The sequence below is a fragment of the Panulirus ornatus genome, chromosome 4, assembly GCF_036320965.1.
Source record: "Panulirus ornatus isolate Po-2019 chromosome 4, ASM3632096v1, whole genome shotgun sequence".
NCBI lineage: Eukaryota > Metazoa > Arthropoda > Malacostraca > Decapoda > Palinuridae > Panulirus > Panulirus ornatus.
Window position 1 is genome coordinate 70,177,077 of NC_092227.1, and position 24,737 is coordinate 70,201,813.

General features: G+C 38.8%; 1 protein-coding gene across 1 annotated transcript in view; it reads right to left on the reverse strand.

The window, feature by feature from the left end:
- LOC139767166 (propionyl-CoA carboxylase alpha chain, mitochondrial-like) overlaps positions 1-24,737 on the reverse strand; it is a 140,371-nt gene that overhangs the window by 4,506 nt on the left and 111,128 nt on the right. Inside the window, exons 13-15 of the mRNA XM_071696198.1 lie at positions 16,688-16,824; positions 7,188-7,269; positions 1,719-1,824 (exon numbers count right to left, since the gene is read on the reverse strand). Of these exons, the coding sequence (XP_071552299.1) occupies positions 1,719-1,824; positions 7,188-7,269; positions 16,688-16,824 (325 nt within the window). The remainder of the gene's footprint in view (positions 1-1,718; positions 1,825-7,187; positions 7,270-16,687; positions 16,825-24,737) is intronic.

Below are 24,737 nucleotides of genomic sequence, written 5' to 3' on the forward strand. Positions count from 1 at the left end.
AAATCCTTCATCCTGTATCTTGGAATGAAAGCACAGCAAGTGTATTGTTAATCTTGCTGCTAAGTCCCTCTAACACACAGGTTCCTGTAGCTTGTTTTCCTCCAGATTAGATACATGTACAGTTATCTACAATAATGTTAGAACACTCTCATGAGCATATAGCCACACAATTTTTGCTGTCATAGACTTCTGTGAATGAATATGGACTTTAGTGACTGAGAGGTTCCAGCTACACACAAACTCTTTTTCTTTTCAAACTATTCGCCATACTTTATAACTGTCACGCAACAAATTGGCAGATTAACTGAATTCCACTTGAAAAGCCATTTCATTTTGAAAGCTAGATATGCTGCATGTGTGAAGTTTTTAAGCCCAGTGAGTGTGCGTGTGTGTGTGTGAGATTACTATTCATGTGTAACAGGAAGAGAGTTTTGTACTGTACAGGAAGGGAGTTTTACACTCATGGGGCCCTATCTCTTGAATACTCAGTACTATCATATAACCTCTTGAATGTGGGCTGCATAAACCATGCAGTCAGTCACTGTTCTATTCATCAATAATTCTTATACTACAAAAGTATTTCTTTACATCCTCATTTACAAGTTTCTTACTGAATTTCATATTATGTCCTCTGGTTCCTTTATCCCTCCATCTTTCAAAGTACTGTCCACTAGCCACTTCATTGATCTCTCTTAAAAACTTAAGGGTTGTGATCAGGTCACACCTCACTTTTCTTTCTTCCAAGGTGCGTAAATTTCAAGCCTCCAGCCTTTCCCTGTAGCGTAGCTTTCTTACGTCTGGTACCATCTATATTGTCCTTCTCTGAACCTTCTCTACGAGTTCTTGTGTTTCTATAAGTTCAGTGACCAAACTTGAGAAGCATAATCTAGTTCTGACCTTTTTTTTATTAGGATATGAACAGTTTACTAAATATCTCTATCCATATATTTGAAAGCTGTTCTGAAATTTGCCAGCAGCCAGTTTGTCTCCTTAGCTATTCCATGATAATTAAATGGAAGATTCATCCACTATATTACACTTTTTCCTCCAAATCTCTGCATTTTAGCCATAATCCCATCCACTCCAGGTACCTTTCCTAACTTCAGCCTCATTATTGCCCTTCTTACCTTCCTTTTTGCAATAGGCCCTTGCACCTCACAGTATTATGTTTCACCTACTCTAATACTCCACAATTCCCAACCATAACAAATCTCTTATAAACTTTATTTCTTTCTTCGTTCCATCCAGTCATATCACATGCTCCACTCAAACAGCTCATTTCCACAGCTTGCATTCTTGACCTTTGTGACTCATTCTACATCCATATTTCTGCTTCAAAGGTCAGGGTCAGGAGAACTATGCTGTCTCTTAATCCTTTCTTCACATCCATACTTCCACTTCTGTCCTTTTGTACTTCTTAAACTCATTATTTAGCAACCATATATGAAATAATACTAAATGAGATCAAACCATAGTACCACATGAAATACTAGGAACTGTGGGTTCAAGAAAGACCTCTTTACTTGGTTTGTGTAAGAGATTATCAATTTCTATCATTTCTTCAATTTTCATATTTAAACTAACAAGATGAAAGTAGAATCATCCCATATATTTTGATTAGTGACTATTTAAAAAAATATATTCTGTTGAAGACCAAGTAGCAATGATCAAAATGTACTGAAGGATTTTGCAAATATGTTTGGCTAATAAATACTCACCAATAACACAAACTTCTTGCCCTTCAGCAACCATGTCTCCTGGGACACATGCTATAGACTTCACCAATCCTGGCATTGGAGACAACACTTGCTTGCTCTGATCAACCTGCAATAGCATCAACATGTTTTAGAAAACTGCAATATTTTGCTTTTTAACTTTTGAATTTTGCTGAAATAACACTCTCTTGTATACAAAGGATTAGCTCATCTAAGGCTTAAACATGAAAGGCTTTGGATGTCTTCAACATGCCTGTATTCATTTACTCAAAAATATGCAAATGGCTGAATGGAGTACGATTGGAATTAATGGTGAATGTACAGAATGGAGTTCCAAGATGTTTCTAAAAGTAACTTGGGGAAAGGTGTGTGAAACAAAATAAAGAGGAAGCAGAACATGTAAATGGCGAGTGATGGGAAAGATATCAGGCTTGTAATCACTTACAGTATATGTAATTACCTATACCTATGGCACAAGGAAGGAGTTCTACACTCATGGGGCTCCATCTCTTGAACTTTCTTGATTACAGGTGCTACATAAATTTCTAAACTTCTGTATGCATTCAGTAATCACAAATTCAACACAGTTTATTCCATTCAACAAATACTCTTATACTAAAATAGTACATCTTTACATCATTTTTTTAACATGTATCTTACAAAGTTTCATGTTATGGCTGCTGATTGTTCTACCTTTGCATCTTTTGAAAAACTGTTCACTGTTAATGTCATTAACCTAGTTCAAAACTTAGAGGCTGTGATCAAGGCAACCCTTACACATCTCTCCTCCATGGTAGATAAATTTATGCCCTATAACCACTCACTATGGCACAGCTACCTTAATTCTGATACTGTACCATCTTTGTTACCCTTCCCTGGACCTTCTCTATTAGTTATTAGTTCTTTGTGCTTCTGTAAGTGTGGAGATCATATTCTAGTTTTGGCCTAATATGTGAACAGTTTGCTGAATATTTCTTTACCCATGCACTTGAATGCTATTCTAGTTTTTGACAGCAACAGTTTGTCTCCACTTCTTTCCTAAGGTGGAAATCTGGTGAAAGAACAAATGCCTATACAAAGGAAGGTATAGGATTCTGACAAATTGTGAGTGGCTCGAAAGAACGTAAGTGTAAGAATTCAGATGAAATTTAAGTGGCTTGAAAGGAAGTTGGATTGGAAATATGTAAAATCTGTGCTAACAGTTGCAAGTTCATGTATGTATGTTTAAAATTACTAATAATTGCATGTGTGTCATACAACAATAATAAAGATGAGGTTCAGCATACATGCTTGTGAGACCTACAAAGATCAGTCAAGAAGTGGATCTAGGGAAGACGTTCATTGTTATGGGAGATACAAATGAATGAGAAAATAGCAGAGTGAAAGAAGTTGAAATAAACAGGAAATAGGTAAAAATGACAATGATAAAAGGATATGTAGAATATGTGCATCAGCAGGTAAGATTACCTTGAAGAACACAGGAAAGACATGAAAGAATATCTGATGGTCTATGAGAAGTTTATTGCTAGAGCCCAGCAACAATATTGTAAATTTCTATTGTCTAGGTGTACAAAATGAGTGTTTTTTTATATTATTTTATTTATTTTGCTCTGTCGCTGTCTCCCGCGTTTAGCGAGGTAGCGCAAGGAAACAGACGAAAGAATGGCCCAACCCACACACATACACATGTATATACATACACGTCCACACACGCAAATATACATACCTATACATCTCAACGTATACATATATATACACACACAGACATATACATATATACACATGTACACAATTCATACTGTCTGCCTTCATTCATTCCCATTCCCACCTCGCCATACATGAAATAACAACCCCCTCCCCCACTCATGTGCGCGAGGTAGCGCTAGGAAGACAACAAAGGCCCCATTCGTTCACACTCAGTCTCTAGCTGTCATGTAATAATGCACTGAAACCACAGCTCCCTTTCCGCATCCAGGCCCCACAGAACTTTCCATGGTTTACCCCAGATGCTTCACATGCCCTGGTTCAATCCATTGACAGCACGTCGACCCTGGTATACCACATCATTCCAATTCACTCTATTCCGTGCACACCTTTCACCCTCCTGCATGTTCAGGCCCCGATCACTTAAAATCTTTTTCACTCCATCTTTCCACCTCCAATTTGGTCTCCCACTTCTCGTTCCCTCCACCTCTGACACATATATCCTCTTGGTCAATCTTTCCTCACTCATCCTCTCCATGTGACGAAACCATTTCAAAACACCTTCTTCTGCTCTCTCAACCACACTCTTTTTATTACCACACATCTCTCTTACCCTATTATTACTTACTCGATCAAACCACCTCACACCACATATTGTCCTCAGACATCGCATTTCCAGCACATCCACCCTTCTCCACACAACTCTATCCATAGCCCACGCCTCGCAACCATACAACATTGTTGGGACCACTATTCCTTCAAACATACCCATTTTTGCTTTCCGAGATAATGTTCTCGACTTCCACACATTCTTCAACGCTCCCAAAATTTTTGCCCCCTCCCCCACCCTATGATTCACTTCCGCTTCCATGGTTCCATCCGCTGCCAAATCCACTCCCAGATATCTAAAACATTTCACTTCCTCCAGTTTTTTTATTCAAAACAAAAATGATATAAGAGTGTTTGTGGAAAAAACTTCTCATCTCATATTACATTAAATCAACTGATACTGGATGAAAAAAAATATCTTCTCCCTTATGCAAAAATGTCTTTAAATAGTAAAGCAGAAGACCCTACCTCCCAACCACTCTCCAGCACATCATCTAGCAGAAAAATAGCTATAGAGAGCTCTTGAAAATTCTATTGGAAAGAATGACAGGAATGCACATCCTGATCTTATTTCAGTTGCTGAGTACTATGGGGGAGGAAGTATTTTTGCATCTACTCAGTCTTTAAAAATTTCATTTTGTAGCAGGCTTATTCACTGACAACATGAAAAGCATTTTCTACATGTAATTTAAATATATGACAAGCTTTGCCTTGACAGTAATTAGTAAAAGATTATTCCAGTGGTTTACAACTACAACTGAAAAAACTTTTGCTCAGGTTTGTAGTACAGCTTCTGTTTAATTTCATACTGTTATTTCTGTTGACACTATCTAATGTGATGAAACTGTCCCAAGTTATTTATATTGCTGACATCAAGTTTAAACCTTTTACTAGACTTTCTTGGAGTTTGTACTTTTTTAGACAAAATTATTTAGATCTTCCTGTCTTTCTTCATCAGGATTATTTCTTGTGAGTAGCTGAATCAGTTCTGCTGTTCTTTGTATCTACTTGTTTTATTATAGAAGTCTGGTGACTGGAATTAAATTGAGTATGCTTGATAAGGTCTAACTAGGGTACTGTAAAGATTAAGTACTGTCATTCCCTTTACAGATTATATTTCTGTTAATGAAACCTAAAGGAAAAGAGGATTTGATATGGGTGGAGAGAGGTTGGTGAAAGTGAATGTCTGGAAAAGAGACTTGTGTCAAGAGATGACAGGAGAGACTTATTGTAGAATGGTAATGGGTGAGAGTAAATGAAACTGGGGGATTGGATGAGGAATGGAAGGTATTTAGGGATGCACTGCTTACATGTGAAAGAAAAGTGTGAGGCATGTGGAAGGGAGGTGGACAGACAAGAAGGCAATGAGTGGTGGGATGAGGAAGTTAAGTTGCCAGTGAAAGAGAAAAGATACATGTAAGAACATAAATTGCAGGGATGGAATGCAGGTGACTGGAAGATGTACAACAGAAAGCAAAAAAAGGTCAGTTGAAGGTGAAGGGGCTGAAAGAGAGGTTAAATGATAGGTTATCACTAAACAAGGGAGTATAAGAAAATGTTTTGGAAAGATGTTAACAGAGTGAGAAAACTAGATAACAAATGGGAACATCATTGATGGGAATAATGGGGAAGTGGAACAAGTAGAAATGAGATGAAAGGGAGATGGAGTAAGTATTTTCAAGCAGTGTTGAATACATCACCAACTTTGCAGCTCCACACTAAAATCTGCCACCAGAGCTGTATCATCAACAAACAACATCTGACACACCTCCCAAGTCTCATTTCCTACAAACTGCAGACTCACCCCTCTCTCCAAGACTTCTGCATGTCCCTCATTCACCCCATCCATTAACAAATTAAACAACCATGGTGACTTTACCCACCCCTGTCGCAGACCAACCTGCTCTTAAAACCATTCACTCTCCCCTCTTCCTACTTGTACACATGCCTTACACACTCACAAAAAACTTTCACTGCCTATAGTCACTTTCCTCCCACATTGTATAATTTGAAGGCCTTCCACACTGTATATCTATCAACCCTACCATATGCTTTCTCCAGATCCATTAATGCCACATACAAGTCCATCTGTTTCTTAAAAGTATTTCTCACACACATTCTTCAAAGCAAACACCTGATCAATACATTCTCTTACACTTCTGAAATCTCACTGCTCCCCCCCAGCCAGACACCTTCTCAATCATAAGGCACCTCACTGTGATTCATACATAAATATAATTCTCAGTTACCCCCTTTCTTAATTCAACTGCAATACCATCCACTACAGGTGCCTTGCCTCATTTCATATTACTTAAAGCTTTCATCAAATCTCTTCACCAAACCATCCGGCTTGACTCTCTCGCTTTACATACCACCCTGACCCAAACACCCTACATCTACCATTCTATCTTCAAACACATTCAACGGTCCTTCTAAAAACTCACTCCATCTCCTCTTCACTTTATCATTACCTGTCGTCACATCTCTTGCCCCCTTCACCAAAGTTCCTACTTATTCTTTTGTTTTTCGTACATGATCAACATCCTTGCAAACATCTTTTTCTCCCTAAAGTTTACTGATACTCGTTCACCTAACTCTCTTTCACATGGGTCACAAGCTTTATCACATCATTTGTGGAATTTACTGTGTATACTTCTATGTACACCTTACTGGGACGACCAATATAAATAAAACCTTTGTGAACAGATTAATTAGTGATCTCAAAATTCAGTTACAACACAAATCTAAATTCATAGGTATTAATTACTTCAAATCTTTTAAGTTTTCATATACCTGTTGCTGTTTCAAGGTGCAGCAAAATACAGTTGGAATTCACAGCAAATAGTTTAACAATTTTTAGCATTATGAAAATTGTCAGAAACCGCAAAACTGGTCTGTGGAACTTTGGTGTGGACAATGGGCTCTGATTTTGGTGCATTATATTTGACAGCTAGTGAGTGACTGTGAGCTGTGAGGTTGCTGTTTCATCTGTTCCTGATGCTACTAAAGAGGAAATTAGTGAACAAGTATGAAAAAATAAATGAATTTACTAGTAATTCACAAATTTCAAGAACTTATTAGCTGTGTGCACAAGTGATCCAGCTAGTAAACAATGTACATCTGTGCTGGACTGTGAGTCAAATAATAATAGTAACCTACCTTCGGCTTCTCAGGTATTAGAGTAATGTAGTGGTGGGCAGCCTCTGATAGAACGTGGGTCTGGAATGCAGTTCCCTTGTACCTGAAAAATGTACACCAATATTTTATCATTTTCAGTCTCTGTGGAGGAATGAGTGAGTGGTTTGCAGTTAAAACTTAATTTAGGCAGATATGTGTTAAGTACCATAGTTACACCTGGTCCCCTCTTAACACCAGGAATGCATTTCAGGAAATTTCTACTTGACAGAAACCACATGATAATGGATCGCATTTTACCGCAGGATTCAATGGGATAGAGGGGTTATGCTCCTGGGGTTGATTTCTTATCCTGATTTTCAAACAAGAATGTGATGAAAACTTAAAGAAGGACAGTACAATTCAAGTACATTATTCTCCTAAAAATGGAATGTGAATAAGATTTCAAGAAATTACATTACATTACATTACATTACAAGTAGTGGTGATGTGAGAAAGAGATGGAGTGAGTATTTTGAAGGTTTGTTGAATGTATTTGATGATAGAGTGGCAGATATAGGGTGTTTTGGTCAAGGTGGTGTGCTAAGTGAGAGGGTTAGGGAAAATGATTTGGTAAACAGAGAAGAGGTAGTAAAAGCTTTGCGGAAGATGAAAGCCGGCAAGGCAACAGGTTTGGATGGTATTGCAGTGGATTTTTTTAAAAAAGGGGGTGACTGTATTATTGACTGGTTGGTAAGGTTATTTAATGTATGTATGACTCATGGTGAGGTGCCTGAGGATTGGCGGAATGCATGCATAGTGTCATTGTACAAAGGCAAAGGGGATAAGAGTGAGTGCTCAAATTTCAGAGGTATAAGTTTGTTGAGTATTCCTGGTAAATTATATGGGAGGGTATTGATTGAAAGGGTGAAGGCATGTACAGAGCATCAGATTGGGGAAGAGCAGTGTGGTTTCAGAAGTGGTAGAGGATGTGTGGATCAGGTGTTTGCTTTGAAGAATGTATGTGAGAAATACTTAGAAAAGCAAATGGATTTGTATGTAGCATTTATGGATCTGGAGAAGGCATATGATAGAGTTGATAGAGATGCTCTGTGGAAGGTATTAAGAAAATATGGTGTGGGAGGCAAGTTGTTAGAAGCAGTGAAAAGTTTTTATTGAGGGTGTAAGGCATGTGTACGTGTAGGAAGAGAGGAAAGTGATTGGTTCTCAGTGAATGTAGGTTTGCGGCAGGGGTGTGTGATGTCTCCATGGTTGTTTAATTTGTTTATGGATGGGGTTGTTAGGGAGGTGAATGCAAGAGTTTTGGAAAGAGGGGCAAGTATGAAGTCTGTTGTGGATGAGAGAGCTTGGGAAGTGAGTCAGTTGTTGTTCGCTGATGATACAGCGCTGGTGGCTGATTCATGTGAGAAACTGCAGAAGCTGGTGACTGAGTTTGGTAAAGTGTGTGAAAGAAGAAAGTTAAGAGTAAATGTGAATAAGAGCAAGGTTATTAGGTACAGTAGGGTTGAGGGTCAAGTCAATTGGGAGGTAAGTTTGAATGGAGAAAAACTGGAGGAAGTAAAGTGTTTTAGATATCTGGGAGTGGATCTGGCAGCGGATGGAACCATGGAAGCAGAAGTGGATCATAGGGTGGGGGAGGGGGCGAAAATCCTGGGAGCCTTGAAGAATGTGTGGGAGTCGAGAACATTATCTCGGAAAGCAAAAATGGGTATGTTTGAAGGAATAGTGGTTCCAACAATTTTGTATGGTTGCAGGGCGTGGGCTATGGATAGAGTTGTGCGCAGGAGGGTGGATGTGCTGGAAATGAGATGTTTGAGGACAACGTGTGGTGTGAGGTGGTTTGATCGAGTAAGTAACGTAAGGGTAAGAGAGATGTGTGGAAATAAAAAGAGCGTGGTTGAGAGAGCAGAAGAGGGTGTTTTGAAATGGTTTGGGCACATGGAGAGAATGAGTGAGGAAAGATTGACCAAGAGGATATATGTGTCAGAGGTGGAGGGAACGAGGAGAAGTGGGAGACCAAATTGGAGGTGGAAAGATGGAGTGAAAAAGATTTTGTGTGATTGGGGCCTGAACATGCAGGAGGGTGAAAGGAGGGCAAGGAATAGAGTGAATTGGATCGATGTGGTATACCGGGGTTGATCACGTGCTGTCAGTGGATTGAATCAGGGCATGTGAAGCGTCTGGGGTAAACCATGGAAAGCTGTGTAGGTATGTATATTTGCGTGTGTGGACGTGTATGTATATACATGTGTATGGGGGTGGGTTGGGCCATTTCTTTCGTCTGTTTCCTTGCGCTACCTCGCAAACGCGGGGACAGCGACAAAGCAAAAAAAAAAAAAAAAAAAAAAAACATTACAGTTCAAGTATATCATTAATCCAAGTAACTAAAAAAAAAATATTTAAAGTATAATATAACTGTTATCCAGCATTAAAACATGCATGAGATAGGGATATTTAACAATCTTGGTCCATCCGCCCCCATACCTTCCCGACTAGTATACGACACATCATGCAATGCATAACTGAGAAGATTAAAAAGTACCCTGGACAAGTATTTACAAAGTGTACCTGCACAGCCAGGTTGTGGAAGCTACACAGGCTTGTAGGCAGTGGCTTCTAACAGCTTGGATGACCAATGACCCAACCCAGGAGGCTAGGTTAACCTAGACTGTATGTGTGTGTGTGTTTGGATGGGGAGGTGGTAGTAATAGTAGTACAAGATCTGCATACTTCACCAGGTATGTTGGAATGTGAGACAAAATCATGAAGTAATTGCTTGTTTGGCAAAGTTATACAACTATATAAACGTTTGTGGTGGTTGATTAATTAAAATCTCAGCAAGTGTGAGTTACTGTGATGCACATGTGATATTCATCCAAGTCTTGAAACTCAATGTAAGAAAGTGAGTGGTTTGTATTTCATAACTAGTGTATGGTGGATGAAACACTAACAGAGTTGATGGTATCTCTTTTTGTCTGTAATTGTGTCTAATTTTTATTGACTGGAATACTGGTGCCATTCCGAAAGCACACTGTAAAGTATGAAAAAAGATCACCAGTACAAAGGAGGAAAGATTTCATCAGTATGATAGGTAAAGAGAGGATGATTTTCTTTCCCTTTGTTTAAATCAGAAATAGTCATTAGGAAAATTAAACAGGATACTGAACATGAGCTTGTGATCAAAACAGGAGAGTTTCATAATTATGCCCTTGGGGTTTCTGTGTGTGTGTGTCATCATATTTCATGTATCAACTATCATAGGTAAACAAGCAAGAAATTACTCTTTGAAGGTATGTAATACGAATCTTGTTTTATTACTTTGCTGTTCGTAATTGAGCACTCATGAAAATTACAGTGTGCAACTTTCTTTGTCAATTCAATAATTTCATAAAATAACTCTCTAGAAATTCCAAAGAAGTGAATTAATCCTGAGAAGACTTGAAAAAACCCTTGTGATTTCAGTATTGATTCTCTGACATTCCTAAAATTGTGATAAAGCCAGATTGTGATGTGTCAAGGGTGGTATCTCAGTCACCTCGCTGAATCTTTTTCCAGGTAATTCTTCCCCATAGTTTTTCTGCTCCTTCAAACCTAATAGAAAAAGTTGTCATTATCTTAACATCAAATATGCATGTACTAGGTGGCTGTAGTTGAGCAGTCACATTCCTTCTTTTGTTAATCCAGTACATTATGTTAAAACTAGTATTTTTTGTGCACGTGATACTAATATTGTTTTAACACCTATATCAACCCAATGAGTGAAGTGTTTTTTGTGGAGATCACACTTGGTTATTTTATTTCTCATTTGTGATACTCAAACATAAAGATCTAAACAAGTTGTAATGAATAAACTATTGAAATGAATTGATGCACAAAATTTTTTTTTCATACATATTCGTCATTTCCCGCATCAGCGAGGTAGCGTTAAGAACAGAAGACTGAGCCTTAGAGGTAATATCCTGAGTTGGCCCCCTTCTCTGTTCCTTCTTTTGGAAAATTAAAAAGCGGGAGGGGAGGATTTTCAGCCCCCCACTCACTGATGCATATAACACAATAAACCCCCATTTTAAATGATGAACAGGGTGACAGGGTGGTCTGTTATAAGTGAAATTCCAATACATTTCAAATTTTTCTTATGAACATAAAGGAATGAAATACAATTGTAATGGAAACCTACCTGATTTCTTCAAGACCAGAGGTGTTCAGAGAGTAGAAAGACCACTGTGAATCCAAAAGTAGATCTAGGGTCACCTAAAGTCACTTGAATCACTTGGTTATAAATGGGGTTTACATGAGCTGTAAGCTATTCTCTCCAAGCTCATGATACTCTATCATTTTCAAGAATGTTGAAGTGTTTCCTGGATCTGTTAGCACATGCAACAATGACATCACTCTCACCTGCCATGATTTAATACAAAAAGACATAACAAAACTGCAGTTGCATGAAATTACTGGTACCATGTTTGCTTATGTGCTGGCCAAGCACTTATTTCTGACTGCCAGGCAGTAACTAAGCTACTGTCGTGTTTCATCTTGAAATTCATACTTTAATTATTTTGCAGAAGTAAAGGTACAAAAGATAATATTGCACCATTGCAATTCAACTTAAAACTGTGTATGTGTGCAGGGAGAACATTGTACATTAATGAAATAAAGAAAAAATGCACCAAGGTGATGCGCAATGTCCCAGACAGACGTTGGAAACTCACATACTGTTCTATTTCCATTAGATCTTAAACTTAGTCTACTAAGGTGTGAAGGGGTCATTAGGAGCCAATTTTTCTGATACAATGAAATCCATTAAAGCAAGGGTTCACTACACTAAAATCTACTTTATCTTGAAAACCCTGCCTTATGAAAATATAAAAGTCTGCCTCTAAAAAATGGAAGTCTTGTTTGGATGTCAAAATTTACTTTCTTTTGAACAGTTGCTCCATCCTTGTATGGAGTACTGTTCTCATATTTGGGTAATTCTAGCTCTGTAACCTTACTTGACAAGTAAGTTGAAAGCAGTATGACTTATTAACTCTTCCAAGCTAACTTCAAAACTAGATACACTTACCCTATGCTGCAATGTTGGTTCACTTTTCCTCTTCTACAGGTATTACTCTGCTTTTGCTTCTGTCAGCTGGCTGCTTGTGTGTCCCTACCACTAGCTAGAACGCGCAATGCTTGGCATTGATTATTGTGTGGCCCAAATGTTTCTTTCCCTAAACCTCAAAACTGTTTAACTCTACTTTCTCATGTCTCTCACAATAACTAAGACCTGACACATTTTAAAAGACAGGCTTTTCACTTCCTTAAAAATTTGTATATACTTTCCCTTGTCACTTGTTTTTCCCTTTAATCAACCTCTCTATATTTCAATTAAGGCCAAGCCTTGATGTGGAATTTTGTCCATGAGTGGAGCCTCCAACATAAAAAAGAAAAAATACAAAGTGATTATATTTATTGTTAAATGAACAACATTGACTCTGTGGGATTAACTACATTAAAAAAAAAAAAAGGACAAACTCAGAATCACAGGATTAGAAAAGAAACCCAAGTGAAGATTTTAAGGGTTACTCCCAGGTAGATTTACAAACACCCTCATGATTTCAGCATCAATGCTATGATGCTCCACCAACTGTGGTGAAGCCAGGGTGTAACGCTGTTAAGGATGGCATTGCAGTCACATCAGTGGACCTGATTCCAAATCATTCTTCTCAGCAGTAAGCTTTATTTACACAACTCTATCAATAACAGGTGCTCCAAGCCTTATACCATCCTAGATTTCCAACTCTTTACCATTAACTACCAATCCATCAACATTTGTGTACATTACATTCAGTCCATCATTACCAATACATCACATCTGACCTCTGCAGTGATGGCAAGGCTACTCTATCCTCTTGCCTTATTTGGTATCTCCTGTTTTTTGCCTTGTAACCATATTCTTTGTCTCTCCTTCTCTTCCTTTGATATATTCCACGTAATGAATTTCCACTTTTTCAAGTTTCTTAGCTAGCCTATGTACCTATCGCTAGATAATTACAAATGACATGTAACTACAACAATTCATACCCTTACACCTTGATTATAACCCTCAATACCTCTACTTTCATGGCTGCACTTCAAATGATATGAACAATAAATAAACTCAGTTAAAAATAGTACTGCCATTTCCCTCTTTCCAATAAGTGTCATTATTATATTTTTTCATACAACTATCATGTTTATTTCATATTTTGTGGGGAACCTTTTCTAGTGAGGGCCCATAATAAATTTGGAACCTACTGCCAAGGTAAGGATCCATCCTTTCAAAGTAAATTTACTGAAATATTATTATTATTATTGTGCTTTGTCGCTGTCTCCCGCGTTAGCGAGGTAGCGCAAGGAAATAGACGAAAGAATGGCCTAACCCGCCCACATACACATGTATATACATACACGTCCACACACAGCACATATACATTCCTATACATCTCAATGTATACATATATATACACACAGACATATACATATATACCCATGTACATAATTCATACTGTCTGCCTTTATTCATTCCCATCGCCACCCTGCCACACATGGAATAACAACACCCTCCCCCCTCATGTGTGTGAGGTAGCACTAGGAAAAGACAGCAAAGGCCCCATTCGTTCACACTCAGTCTCTAGCTGTCATGTTATACTGAAATGTATAACCTCAAATACAATACAGCCAGGTTTTACCAGACTCCAGCCGCTAAAGGATATACCTCAAGTTTAAAATCACCTTTAGCGAAGCTGGGAGTACAGTTTCATGAAAGAACTTCTCACACTAAAGAAATTTACATTTCCCTGCTGCAGAAAGTACCACAGCCTTGGGTAATACCAGGACTATTTCATAAAAATTGGTCCTCGGGTAATCATAAACAAATAAATCACTCAATACAATACAGCCATTTATAATATGAGGTTTTCAGAAAAGAAGAGAGAATGAAGGGGGAAGATAGTGGTGAGAGTAAGTGAGCTTGGAAAGGAGACTTGTGTGAGGAAGTGCCAGGAGAGATTGAGTGCAGAGTGGCAAAAGGTGAGAGCATATGACATAGGGGAGTGGGGGAGGAATGGGATGTTTAGAGAAGCAGTGATGGCCTGTGCAAAAGATGCACGTGGCATGAGAATGGTATGAGCTGGGCAGATTAGAAAGGATAGTGAGTGGTGGTATGAAGAAGTAAGATTGTTAGTGAAAGAGAAGAGAGAGGCGTTTGGATGATTTCTGCAGGGAAGCAGTGCAAATGACTGGCAGATGTATAAAAGAAAGTGGCAAGAGATCAAGAGAAAGGTGCATGAGGTGAAAAAGAGGGCAAATGAGAGTTAGGGTGAGAGAGTATCATTAAATCTTAAGGAGAATAAAAAGATGTTCTGGAAGGACATAAATAAAGTGCATAAGACAAAAGAACAAATGGGAACATCACTGAAGGGGGCAAATGGGGAGGTAATAACAATTAGTGATGAAGTGAGGGTATGGAGTGAGTATTTTGAAGGTTTATTGACTGTGTTTGATGGCAGAGTGGTAGATATAGGGTGTTTTGGTCTGGGTGATGTGCAAGATGAGAGGGTCAAGGAAAATGGCTTGGTAAACAGAGAAGAGGTGGTGAAAGCCTTGCGGAAGATGAAAGTCGGCAAAGCGACGGGTTTGGATGGTACTGCAGTGGAACTTATTAGAAAAGGGGGTGACTGTGTAGTTGATTGGTTGGTAAGGATATTCAATGTATGTATGGATCATGGAGAAGTGCCTGAGGATTGTTGGAATGCATGCATAGTGCCAATGTACATAGGCAAAGGGGATAAAGGTGAGTGTTCAAATTAATAAGCAATAAGTTAGTTGACTATTCCTGGGAAATTATGGGAGGGTATTGATTGAGAGGGTAAAGGCATGTACAGAGCATCAGACTGGGGAAGAGCAGTATGGTTTCAGAAGTGGTAGAGGATGTGTAGATCAGTTGTTTGCTTTGAAGAATGTGTGAGAAATACTTAGAAAAACAGATGGATTTGTATGAAGCATTTATGGATCTGGAGAAGGCATATGATAGGGTGGACAGAGATGCTATGTGGAAGGTTTTGAGAGTATATGGTGTGGGAGGTAGGTCGCTAGAAGCAGTGAAAAGTTTTTACCAAGGATGTAAGTCATGTGTACGAGTAGGAAGAGAGGAAAGCCATTGGTTCCCAGCAAATGTTGGTGTGCAGCTGGGATGCATGATGTCTCCATGGTTTCTAATTTGTTTATGGATGGGGTGGTTAGGGAGGTGAATGCAAGAGTTTTGGGGAGAGGGGCAAGTATGCAGTCTGTTGTGGATGAGAGGGTTTGGGAAGTCAATCAGTTGTCGTTCGCTGATGATACAGCGCTGGTGGCTGATTTGGGTGAGAAACTGCAGAAGATGGTGACTGAGTTTGGTAAAGTGTGTGAAAGAGGAAAGCTGAGAGTAAATGTGAATAAGAGCAAGGTTATTAGGTTCAATAGGGTTGAAGGACAAGTTAACTGGGAGGTAACTTTGAATGGAGAAAAACTGAAGGAAATGAAGTTTTTAGATATCTGGGAGTGGAAGCGGAACCATAGAAGCAGAAGTGAGTCACAGGGTGGGGAAGGGGGTGAAGGTTCTGGGAGCACTGAAGAATGTGTGGAAGGCAAGAATGTTATATTGGAGAGCAAAAATGGGTATGTTTGAAGGAAGTGGATCCAACAGTTATATGGTTGTGAGGCATGGGCTATTATAGATAGGGTTGTGCAGAGGAGGGTGGATGTGTTGGAAATTAAATGTTTGAGGACAATATGAGGTGTGAGGTGGTTTGACTGAGTGAGTAATGAAAGGGTAAGAGAGAAGTGTGGTAATAAAAAGAGTGTGATTGAGAGAGAGAAGAAGAGAGTGTGTTGAAATGGTTTGGACACATGGAGAGAATGAGTGAGGAAAGTGACAAAGATGAGGATATATGTGGAGGGAAGAAGGAGAAGCAGACCAAATTGGAGGTGGAAGGATGGAGTGAAAAAGATTTTGAATGATAGGGACCTGAACGTACAGGAGGGTGAAAAGCATGCAAGGAATAGAGTGAATTGGAACTTTGTGGTATACTGGGATCAAAATGCTGTCAGTGGATTAAACCAGGGCATGTGAAGCATCTGGGGTAAATCATGGAAAGGTTTGTGGGGCCTGGATGTGGGAAAGGAGCTGTGGTTTCGGTACACTATACATGACAGCTAGAGACTGTAAACAAATGTGACCTTTTTTGTCTTTTTCTGCCGCTACCTCACTGGAGGGGGGATGCTATTTCATGTGGTAGGTGGCGACGGGAATAGATGTTGGCAGCAAGTATGAGTATGTACATGTATATATATGTATGTGTATGTATATGTTGAAATGTATATGTGCATGTATGGGCATTTATGTAATACATATGTATGTGGGTGGGTTGGGCCATTTCTCATCTGTTTCCTTGCGCTACCTTGCTGATGCAGGAGACGGCGATTAAGTATAATAAATATAAATAAAAACACTGATATCAAATTACCTGATCCTGATTTCCCCTGCTGAGCCAAGGTTAATGAGCTGAACAGTTTCTTGAGTTCCATCAATGTTGGCTTCAAAGACTGGAGATGCTAAACTAAACTTGCCATCTACTGTCAGTGTCATATCATCCACAATAACCTGAAAAGATAATACATTTAAAATAATTAAGTACAGGGATTCCATGTCAACTACAGATGTAATGTTCCTGGAAAACCCTGCAGTTGGCAAAATCATGGATGGCAAGGTGCAAAAACCATTTGATTTACGCAACAGTTATAGTCTTGAAAATGGTTGTATAACTCAAATAAAGTAAGTAACAGAGATATGGAGGTTTATTATTAATACATCAGAACTGAATATTATACCAGTGAAAAACTACTGTAAACACATTCCAAGAAATACAAAATTCTGTAATATACATACTGTAAAATGAATTCTATTAATAAAAAATGCAAAGAACAAACTTAATTCTAACATTTACATTTACTGCTGTTCCTGAATAGCTTGTTGGTGCTGATGGATAGGGAGGTGGTGAGTAGAAGAGTTACTATGAAAGGGGGGGTTCAATTTTTACAGATGATGTTGAAGGTGGTGGTGATGGTTAAGTGAGTTCAGCTATAATGTTACTAGATGTTGACGGCTGATCCACCTTATGAGTGTCTTTTTTCTTCAAAAAGAAATTTAGTGTAGTCTGCTTAACCTTAACTGTCTTCTTATAGTGGGTTTCTTTATAGCACCTGATGTCAGTTAAGACATTTCGGGCCACCTTTGAACTACGTTTTGAGTTTGGGTTATTCTCATCAGATGTAACAAGAGCAAGGTCAATAGCTTACTCTTGCTTGTGAGAGAATGCAGTTACTTGGCCTCTTTCTTCTCCTACCCTACCACCTCTTCCTGGGATTCCTTCTCTAACTGAAGATCTTTATTCTTACTTACACAATTCTAGCAACTCCTCCACATTATCCTCCTTAAGTTCATCAAAGTTGACATTTTTCACCATTTCCACTATTTGTTGATATGTTCTTTGACACTTCTGTGTTGATATCAAAAGCCTGAAATCCATGAATAACTGAAGGCAAAGGTTTGAAGGTAAATGGGTTCCAGAATTCCTTCACAGTTATCTGGTTCTTCTCTGTAGCCTTCAAGAGCTTCACAAATATTGTCTGTAAACAGTTGGCCTTGAAAGTAGATACCACCCCTACTTTGATGTTTTTACTAAGGTTCTGTACTGAAGCTCGATGGCCAGAGGCATTATCAATAAGAAATAGAATCTTTAAACTTACTTTCTCCTTCCCACAGTACTCCTTCAGCTCTTCGCAAGCTTTGCAGCAAACTAATCATAGAAAACTTTGCCAATTATCCACCCCTTCAGATTACAATTATAACAGAACAGCAAATGCCCGCAGCGTCATTACAAAACGCAATGAATTTATATCCTATGCACACTAACTACTGATGACAAGGAAATGGCTACCATACTAAATTATTCCTTTTAATCCATATTCACAATTGAAGAGACATGTAGGATACTTCAACCAATTAAAATGTTGAAAGTTAGAGATATAAAGACCTCTGAAATATTTAAATACCTGAACCAATTAAATCCTAACAAATCTAATGGCCCAACTAACTTAGTTCCAAGATTTTTAAAAGAGGTCAGTTGGCAACTGACTGGAAACTAGCAAATGTTACTCCTATATATATAATATATAAAAAAGAAGACAAAAAGTGTGCTTTGAACCACAGCATAATTAGCCTTAAGTCAGTGTCAGGTTAAACGATGTTAAAAACAATACACTTCTAGATCACAAAATTAGATAGGACAACCAGCACGTTCCCACAATAGAAGAACCTGCAAGACAAATTTGCTGGAATTCTTTAATGTTATTTATCAGAACTGGGATGAAAAATTACCATCTGATGTCATAGATTTCCAAAAGGCTTTTGATAGAGTGCCCACCAAGAGACTTTTACATAAACTCAAAGCACACGGAATCAGTGAAGAACTCTGTACATGGATCAAAGACTGAGTTACCGGAAGAAAGCAGCATGTAGTGTTAAACAATGAAGCCTCATACTGGTTAAACATAATGAGTGGTGTGCCACTAAGGTCGTTCCTAGGACCAATTCTTTTCATAAAGTACATTTATGATTTAGAACTCAGTCTCATATCTAAGATCTCCAAATATGCTGACAATACTAAATTAGGAGGTAAAACTGGAAATAGGTGGGACTGAGAAATGATTCAAAGAGATCTAACTAGTAGAGTGGTCAGACAGATGGAATGAAGTTTAATATAGACAAGTGTAAGGATATACACTTTGGAGGCAAAAATATATGTTAAGACTAAAAACTATTCAGAAACTCTCTAACTAAAGTAAAAGAAGAAAAGGACCTTGGAGTTGACATTAGCAACAATCTGAAGTACACAAAACAGTGTCAAGCTGCAAGTAACAAAAGCAACCAAAAGTTAGGTTTTATAGCCAGGAACATAGATTACAAGACACCAGAAACAATTCTTACACTTTATAATTCTCTAGTAAGACCACAACTTGAATATACAGAACAGTTTTGGTTCCTAAACTATAAAAAAGACAAGGGAAAATTAGAGCAAGTACAAAGATGCATGACAAAACTGATCCCATACTTTAGAACTCTGGCATACCAAGAGAGGCTAAAAGGAGTGGATCTCTTCTCCCTTAAAAAACGTAGACTTCGTGGCAACTTACTCCAAGTTTTCAAAATTCTGAACAAGTTTGATAAAGTAAATCACAAATATCTTTTAGAAATACAAGAAAATACAGTTACCAGGACAAATGGAATAAAACTCAAAGATAAAAAAATGTAGTCCAGACATGGGGAAAACCCTCTCTTCCTATAAGTTACCTTCAAATGTAAAGAATGCTAAGAATAAAAATACTTCAAAAGTTGTTTAGACAAATATTTCATAAATTCAGGTGTACTCTGAGAAAAATGCCAAAAATAAACAGCATAAATGACAGCAGTAATGGGGACAGGAGAAGGCTAATGTGCCGCAGCGGGGAGTCAGTGATAGCTTAAAAAACTGCTGAGTAGAATTACATTTTCTTGCCAAGTTAAATTCCTTTTTTTTTTCCAGACAAACCAGTCGTGCACCAGTGAGGTCTCATGTTATTTGTCTTTCTCATGTAAACTCAAGGAATATTATTTTCTGAATGGTAGACCATTAATGGTATAAGCTAGTAGTCACCTTTGGTAATGCTCCCCACAAGTAGCATGAGGTAATCCTTGGCAGCTTTGAATCCTGGTGTAGTCTTCTCTTCACAGGAATTGTATGCTCTTGAAGGCATTCTCTTCTAAAATTATCCAGTCTCGTCCACATTTAAAATCTGCTTAGAAGAATAACCACAATACTCGATAATGGTCTTGTGGGTTCCCAGCAATTTTCTGGCAGCAGTGACATCATCAGAAACAGCTTCACCAGTCATTTTGATGCTCTGGTAATTGTGGTATATCCTAAAATTTGTGAACCAACCAGAAATTCTATGAAATGTCTTTGCTGCTCCTGCTTCTGCTGCTCAGTCATCATATATACTCTGGGCCTTTGCCTGTACCACAAGCATTCTGATGAGAACATTTCATTGGACTGGTGTTCAATCCATGTGCTCAACATTCGTTCTATTCTCTCCATACTCAACCTTCAGGAATAAGAAGTCTTAGATGCACATTTAGATTCCACTCTTGTCCCTTACCTTAACCTTCTCTGCATTATCACAAATAGTCCATACTGTAGATTCACTGAGTTCAAGGGCATGCATAATAACAACTGTTTATTCAGCTCTCTGAGAACACTTGAGCACATCCATTTTGACCTCAATGGTGATAGCTTTATGCTTCTATGCAAACTGGTATCAGAACTTAAAAGATGCTTTGGTGGCATGATGCAACGGGCAAAACACATGCAATATGCAGTGTACTGCAGTACAAAATACTGTGGCACTCTGTTTCTATAGACTGTATCTAAGCCATGCTTACATGTGCTTATTGCTGGGTACTGGTAATGCCATACCACTGCACTGCCAGCCCAATGACAATCACATTTTTGTAAGCTTACGATCATGCAAAGTAAAACAAAATGTGTAAATGGACCATGCACATCATTCTAAAACTGGCAAAAATCAAATGCGTAAATTGAGAGGTACTTGTACTTGCCTTATGAGAAATAACAGGATAGCGGGAAAGAACCTTGAGAGACATACGTTATGTCCTATCATTAGCACTTCAAAACTTAAAAATTGGCATTTTATACCTCAGAAACAGGTTTATTCTCCAAAAATGTAAAGAAATGATGTACAATACTGTAAAAACAAATAATAAAGATATAATACTGCATAAAATGATGGCAGTACATCATCCCAGATGCTCTGAATTTGGTCTCTGTATTCAAGCAATGCAGGTTAACACTGTTGATTCATGAACATGAAAATGTTTTCAAACAGATGCTGCACTATGACTATGTACAAGACATCAAAACAAGTCCACATTTTGGTCTAAAGACCCTAATTGTCCTTGCCTTCATTGGAATAGCATTCCTCACATCATTATATTCATGCTTATAGGCCATATCTATGGATATAAAGTGCAGTAATTCATTATAGTTAACATATTCAAGTAACATGACATAATTATTATGCTGTAAATATAGTTAGGCTCACTATTTACAAAACAAGCCATCTAATTATTACTGTAATGTTAAGATGCATGGCACTTTCCTGCTGATTTCACTTTGTTTCAGTCAAAAATATAGTTAATATCATATGCACTTAAGATCCTACTCACACACTTAACCCCCATAGTATTCTGAACATGAGAATGTAGCAATAATATAGTAATAATTAATGCCAGTGGCTTAAAAGCAAAGATAATATATGGACCTAAATGTAAGGTTGTTTGCAAATGAATTAATACCACAATAACACAATGTATACCATTAAAACTCAAAATTGTGTTCATATGAGCTGGTAGAACAATGTTGAATATAAAATAAAAGAGGCAAGTGTTTTGGGAGCAGCTGAATGAGTGTGTTAGTGGTTTTGATGCACGAGACCGGGTCATAGTGATGGGTGATTTGAATGCAAAGGTGAGTAATGTGGCAGTTGAGGGAATAATTGGTATACATGGGGTGTTCAGTGTTGTAAATGGAAATGAAGAGCTTGTAGATTTATGTGCTGAAAAAGGACTGATGATTGGGAATACCTGGTTTAAAAAGCGAGATATACATAAGTATACTTATGTAAGTAGGAGAGATGGCCAGAGAGCGTTATTGGATTACGTGTTAATTGACAGGCGTGCGAAAGAGAGACTTTTGGATGTTAATGTGCTGAGAGGTGCAACTGGAGGGATGTCTGATCATTATCTTGTGGAGGCTAAGGTGAAGATTTGTATGGGTTTTCAGAAAAGAAGAGTGAATGTTGGGGTGAAGAGGGTGGTGAGAGTAAGTGAGCTTGAGAAGGAGACCTGTGTGAGGAAGTACCAGGAGAGACTGAGTACAGAATGGAAAAAGGTGAGAACAATGGAAGTAAGGGGAGTGGGGGAGGAATGGGATGTATTTAGGGAATCAGTGATGGATTGCGCAAAAGATGCTTGTGGCATGAGAAGAGTGGGAGGTGGGTTGATTAGAAAGGGTAGTGAGTGGTGGGATGAAGAAGTAAGAGTATTAGTGAAAGAGAAGAGAGAGGCATTTGGACGATTTTTGCAGGGAAAAAATGCAATTGAGTGGGAGATGTATAAAAGAAAGAGACAGGAGGTCAAGAGAAAGGTGCAAGAGGTGAAAAAAAGGGCAAATGAGAGTTGGGGTGAGAGAGTATCATTAAATTTTAGGGAGAATAAAAAGATGTTCTTCTGTTTCAGGAGTGGTGCTGCTCCTTCCCTTGCTCTTGTCCTATCACTAACCCCTGACTTTGCTCCCAAGACATTTCCAAACCGCTCTTCCCCTTTACCCTCGATCATATATATATATATATATATATATATATATATATATATATATATATATGTATATATATATATATATATCCCTGGGGATAGGGGAGAAAGAATACTTCCCACGTATTCCCTGTGTGTCGTAGAAGGCGACTAAAAGGGGAGGGAGTGGGGGGCTGGAAATCCTCCCCTCTCGTTTTTTTTTTTTTTTTTTTTTTTTTTTTTTTTTTTTTTTCCAAAAGAAGGAACAGAGAAGGGGGCCAGGTGAGGATTTCCCTCAAAGGCCCAGTCCTCTGTTCTTAACGCTACCTCGCTGATGCGGGAAATGGCGAATAGTATGAAAGAAAGAAAGAAAAAGATGTTCTGGAAGGAGGTAAATAAAGTGCGTAAGACAAGGGAGCAAATGGGAACTTCGGTGAAGGGCGCAAGTGGGGAGGTGATAACAAGTAGTGGTGATGTGAGAAGGAGATGGAGTGAGTATTTTGAAGGTTTGTTGAATGTGTTTGATGATAGAGTGGCAGATATAGGGTGTTTTGGTCGAGGTGGTGTGCAAAGTGAGAGGGTTAGGGAAAATGATTTGGTAAACAGAGAAGAGGTAGTGAAAGCTTTGCGGAAGATGAAAGCCGGCAAGGCAGCAGGTTTGGATGGTATTGCAGTGGAATTTATTAAAAAAGGGGGTGACTGTATTGTTGACTGGTTGGTAAGGTTATTTAATGTATGTATGACTCATGGTGAGGTGCCTGAGGATTGGCGGAATGCGTGCATAGTGCCATTGTACAAAGGCAAAGGGGATAAGAGTGAGTGCTCAAATTACAGAGGTATAAGTTTGTTGAGTATTCCTGGTAAATTATATGGGAGGGTATTGATTGAGAGGGTGAAGGCATGTACAGAGCATCAGATTGGGGAAGAGCAGTGTGGTTTCAGAAGTGGTAGAGGATGTGTGGATCAGGTGTTTGCTTTGAAGAATGTATGTGAGAAATACTTAGAAAAGCAAATGGATTTGTATGTAGCATTTATGGATCTGGAGAAGGCATATGATAGAGTTGATAGAGATGCTCTGTGGAAGGTATTAAGAATATATGGTGTGGGAGGAAAGTTGTTAGAAGCAGTGAAAAGTTTTTATCGAGGATGTAAGGCATGTGTACGTGTAGGAAGAGAGGAAAGTGATTGGTTCTCAGTGAATGTAGGTTTGCGGCAGGGGTGTGTGATGTCTCCATGGTTGTTTAATTTGTTTATGGATGGGGTTGTTAGGGAGGTAAATGCAAGAGTTTTGGAAAGAGGGGCAAGTATGAAGTCTGTTGGGGATGAGAGAGCTTGGGAAGTGAGTCAGTTGTTGTTCGCTGATGATACAGCGCTGGTGGCTGATTCATGTGAGAAACTGCAGAAGCTGGTGACTGAGTTTGGAAAAGTGTGTGGAAGAAGAAAGTTAAGAGTAAATGTGAATAAGAGCAAGGTCATTAGGTACAGTAGGGTTGAGGGTCAAGTCAATTGGGAGGTGAGTTTGAATGGAGAAAAACTGGAGGAAGTGAAGTGTTTTAGATATCTGGGAGTGGATCTGGCAGCGGATGGAACCATGGAAGCGGAAGTGGATCATAGGGTGGGGGAGGGGGCGAAAATCCTGGGGGCCTTGAAGAATGTGTGGAAGTCGAGAACATTATCTCGGAAAGCAAAAATAGGTATGTTTGAAGGAATAGTGGTTCCAACAATGTTGTATGGTTGCGAGGCGTGGGCTATGGATAGAGTTGTGCTCAGGAGGATGGATGTGCTGGAAATGAGATGTTTGAGGACAATGTGTGGTGTGAGGTGGTTTGATCGAGTGAGTAACGTAAGGGTAAGAGAGATGTGTGGAAATAAAAAGAGCGTGGTTGAGAGAGCAGAAGAGGGTGTTTTGAAGTGGTTTGGGCACATGGAGAGGATGAGTGAGGAAAGATTGACCAAGAGGATATATGTGTCGGAGGTGGAGGGAACGAGGAGAAGAGGGAGACCAAATTGGAGGTGGAAAGATGGAGTGAAAAAGATTTTGTGTGATCGGGGCCTGAACATGCAGGAGGGTGAAAGGAGGGCAAGGAATAGAGTGAATTGGAGCGATG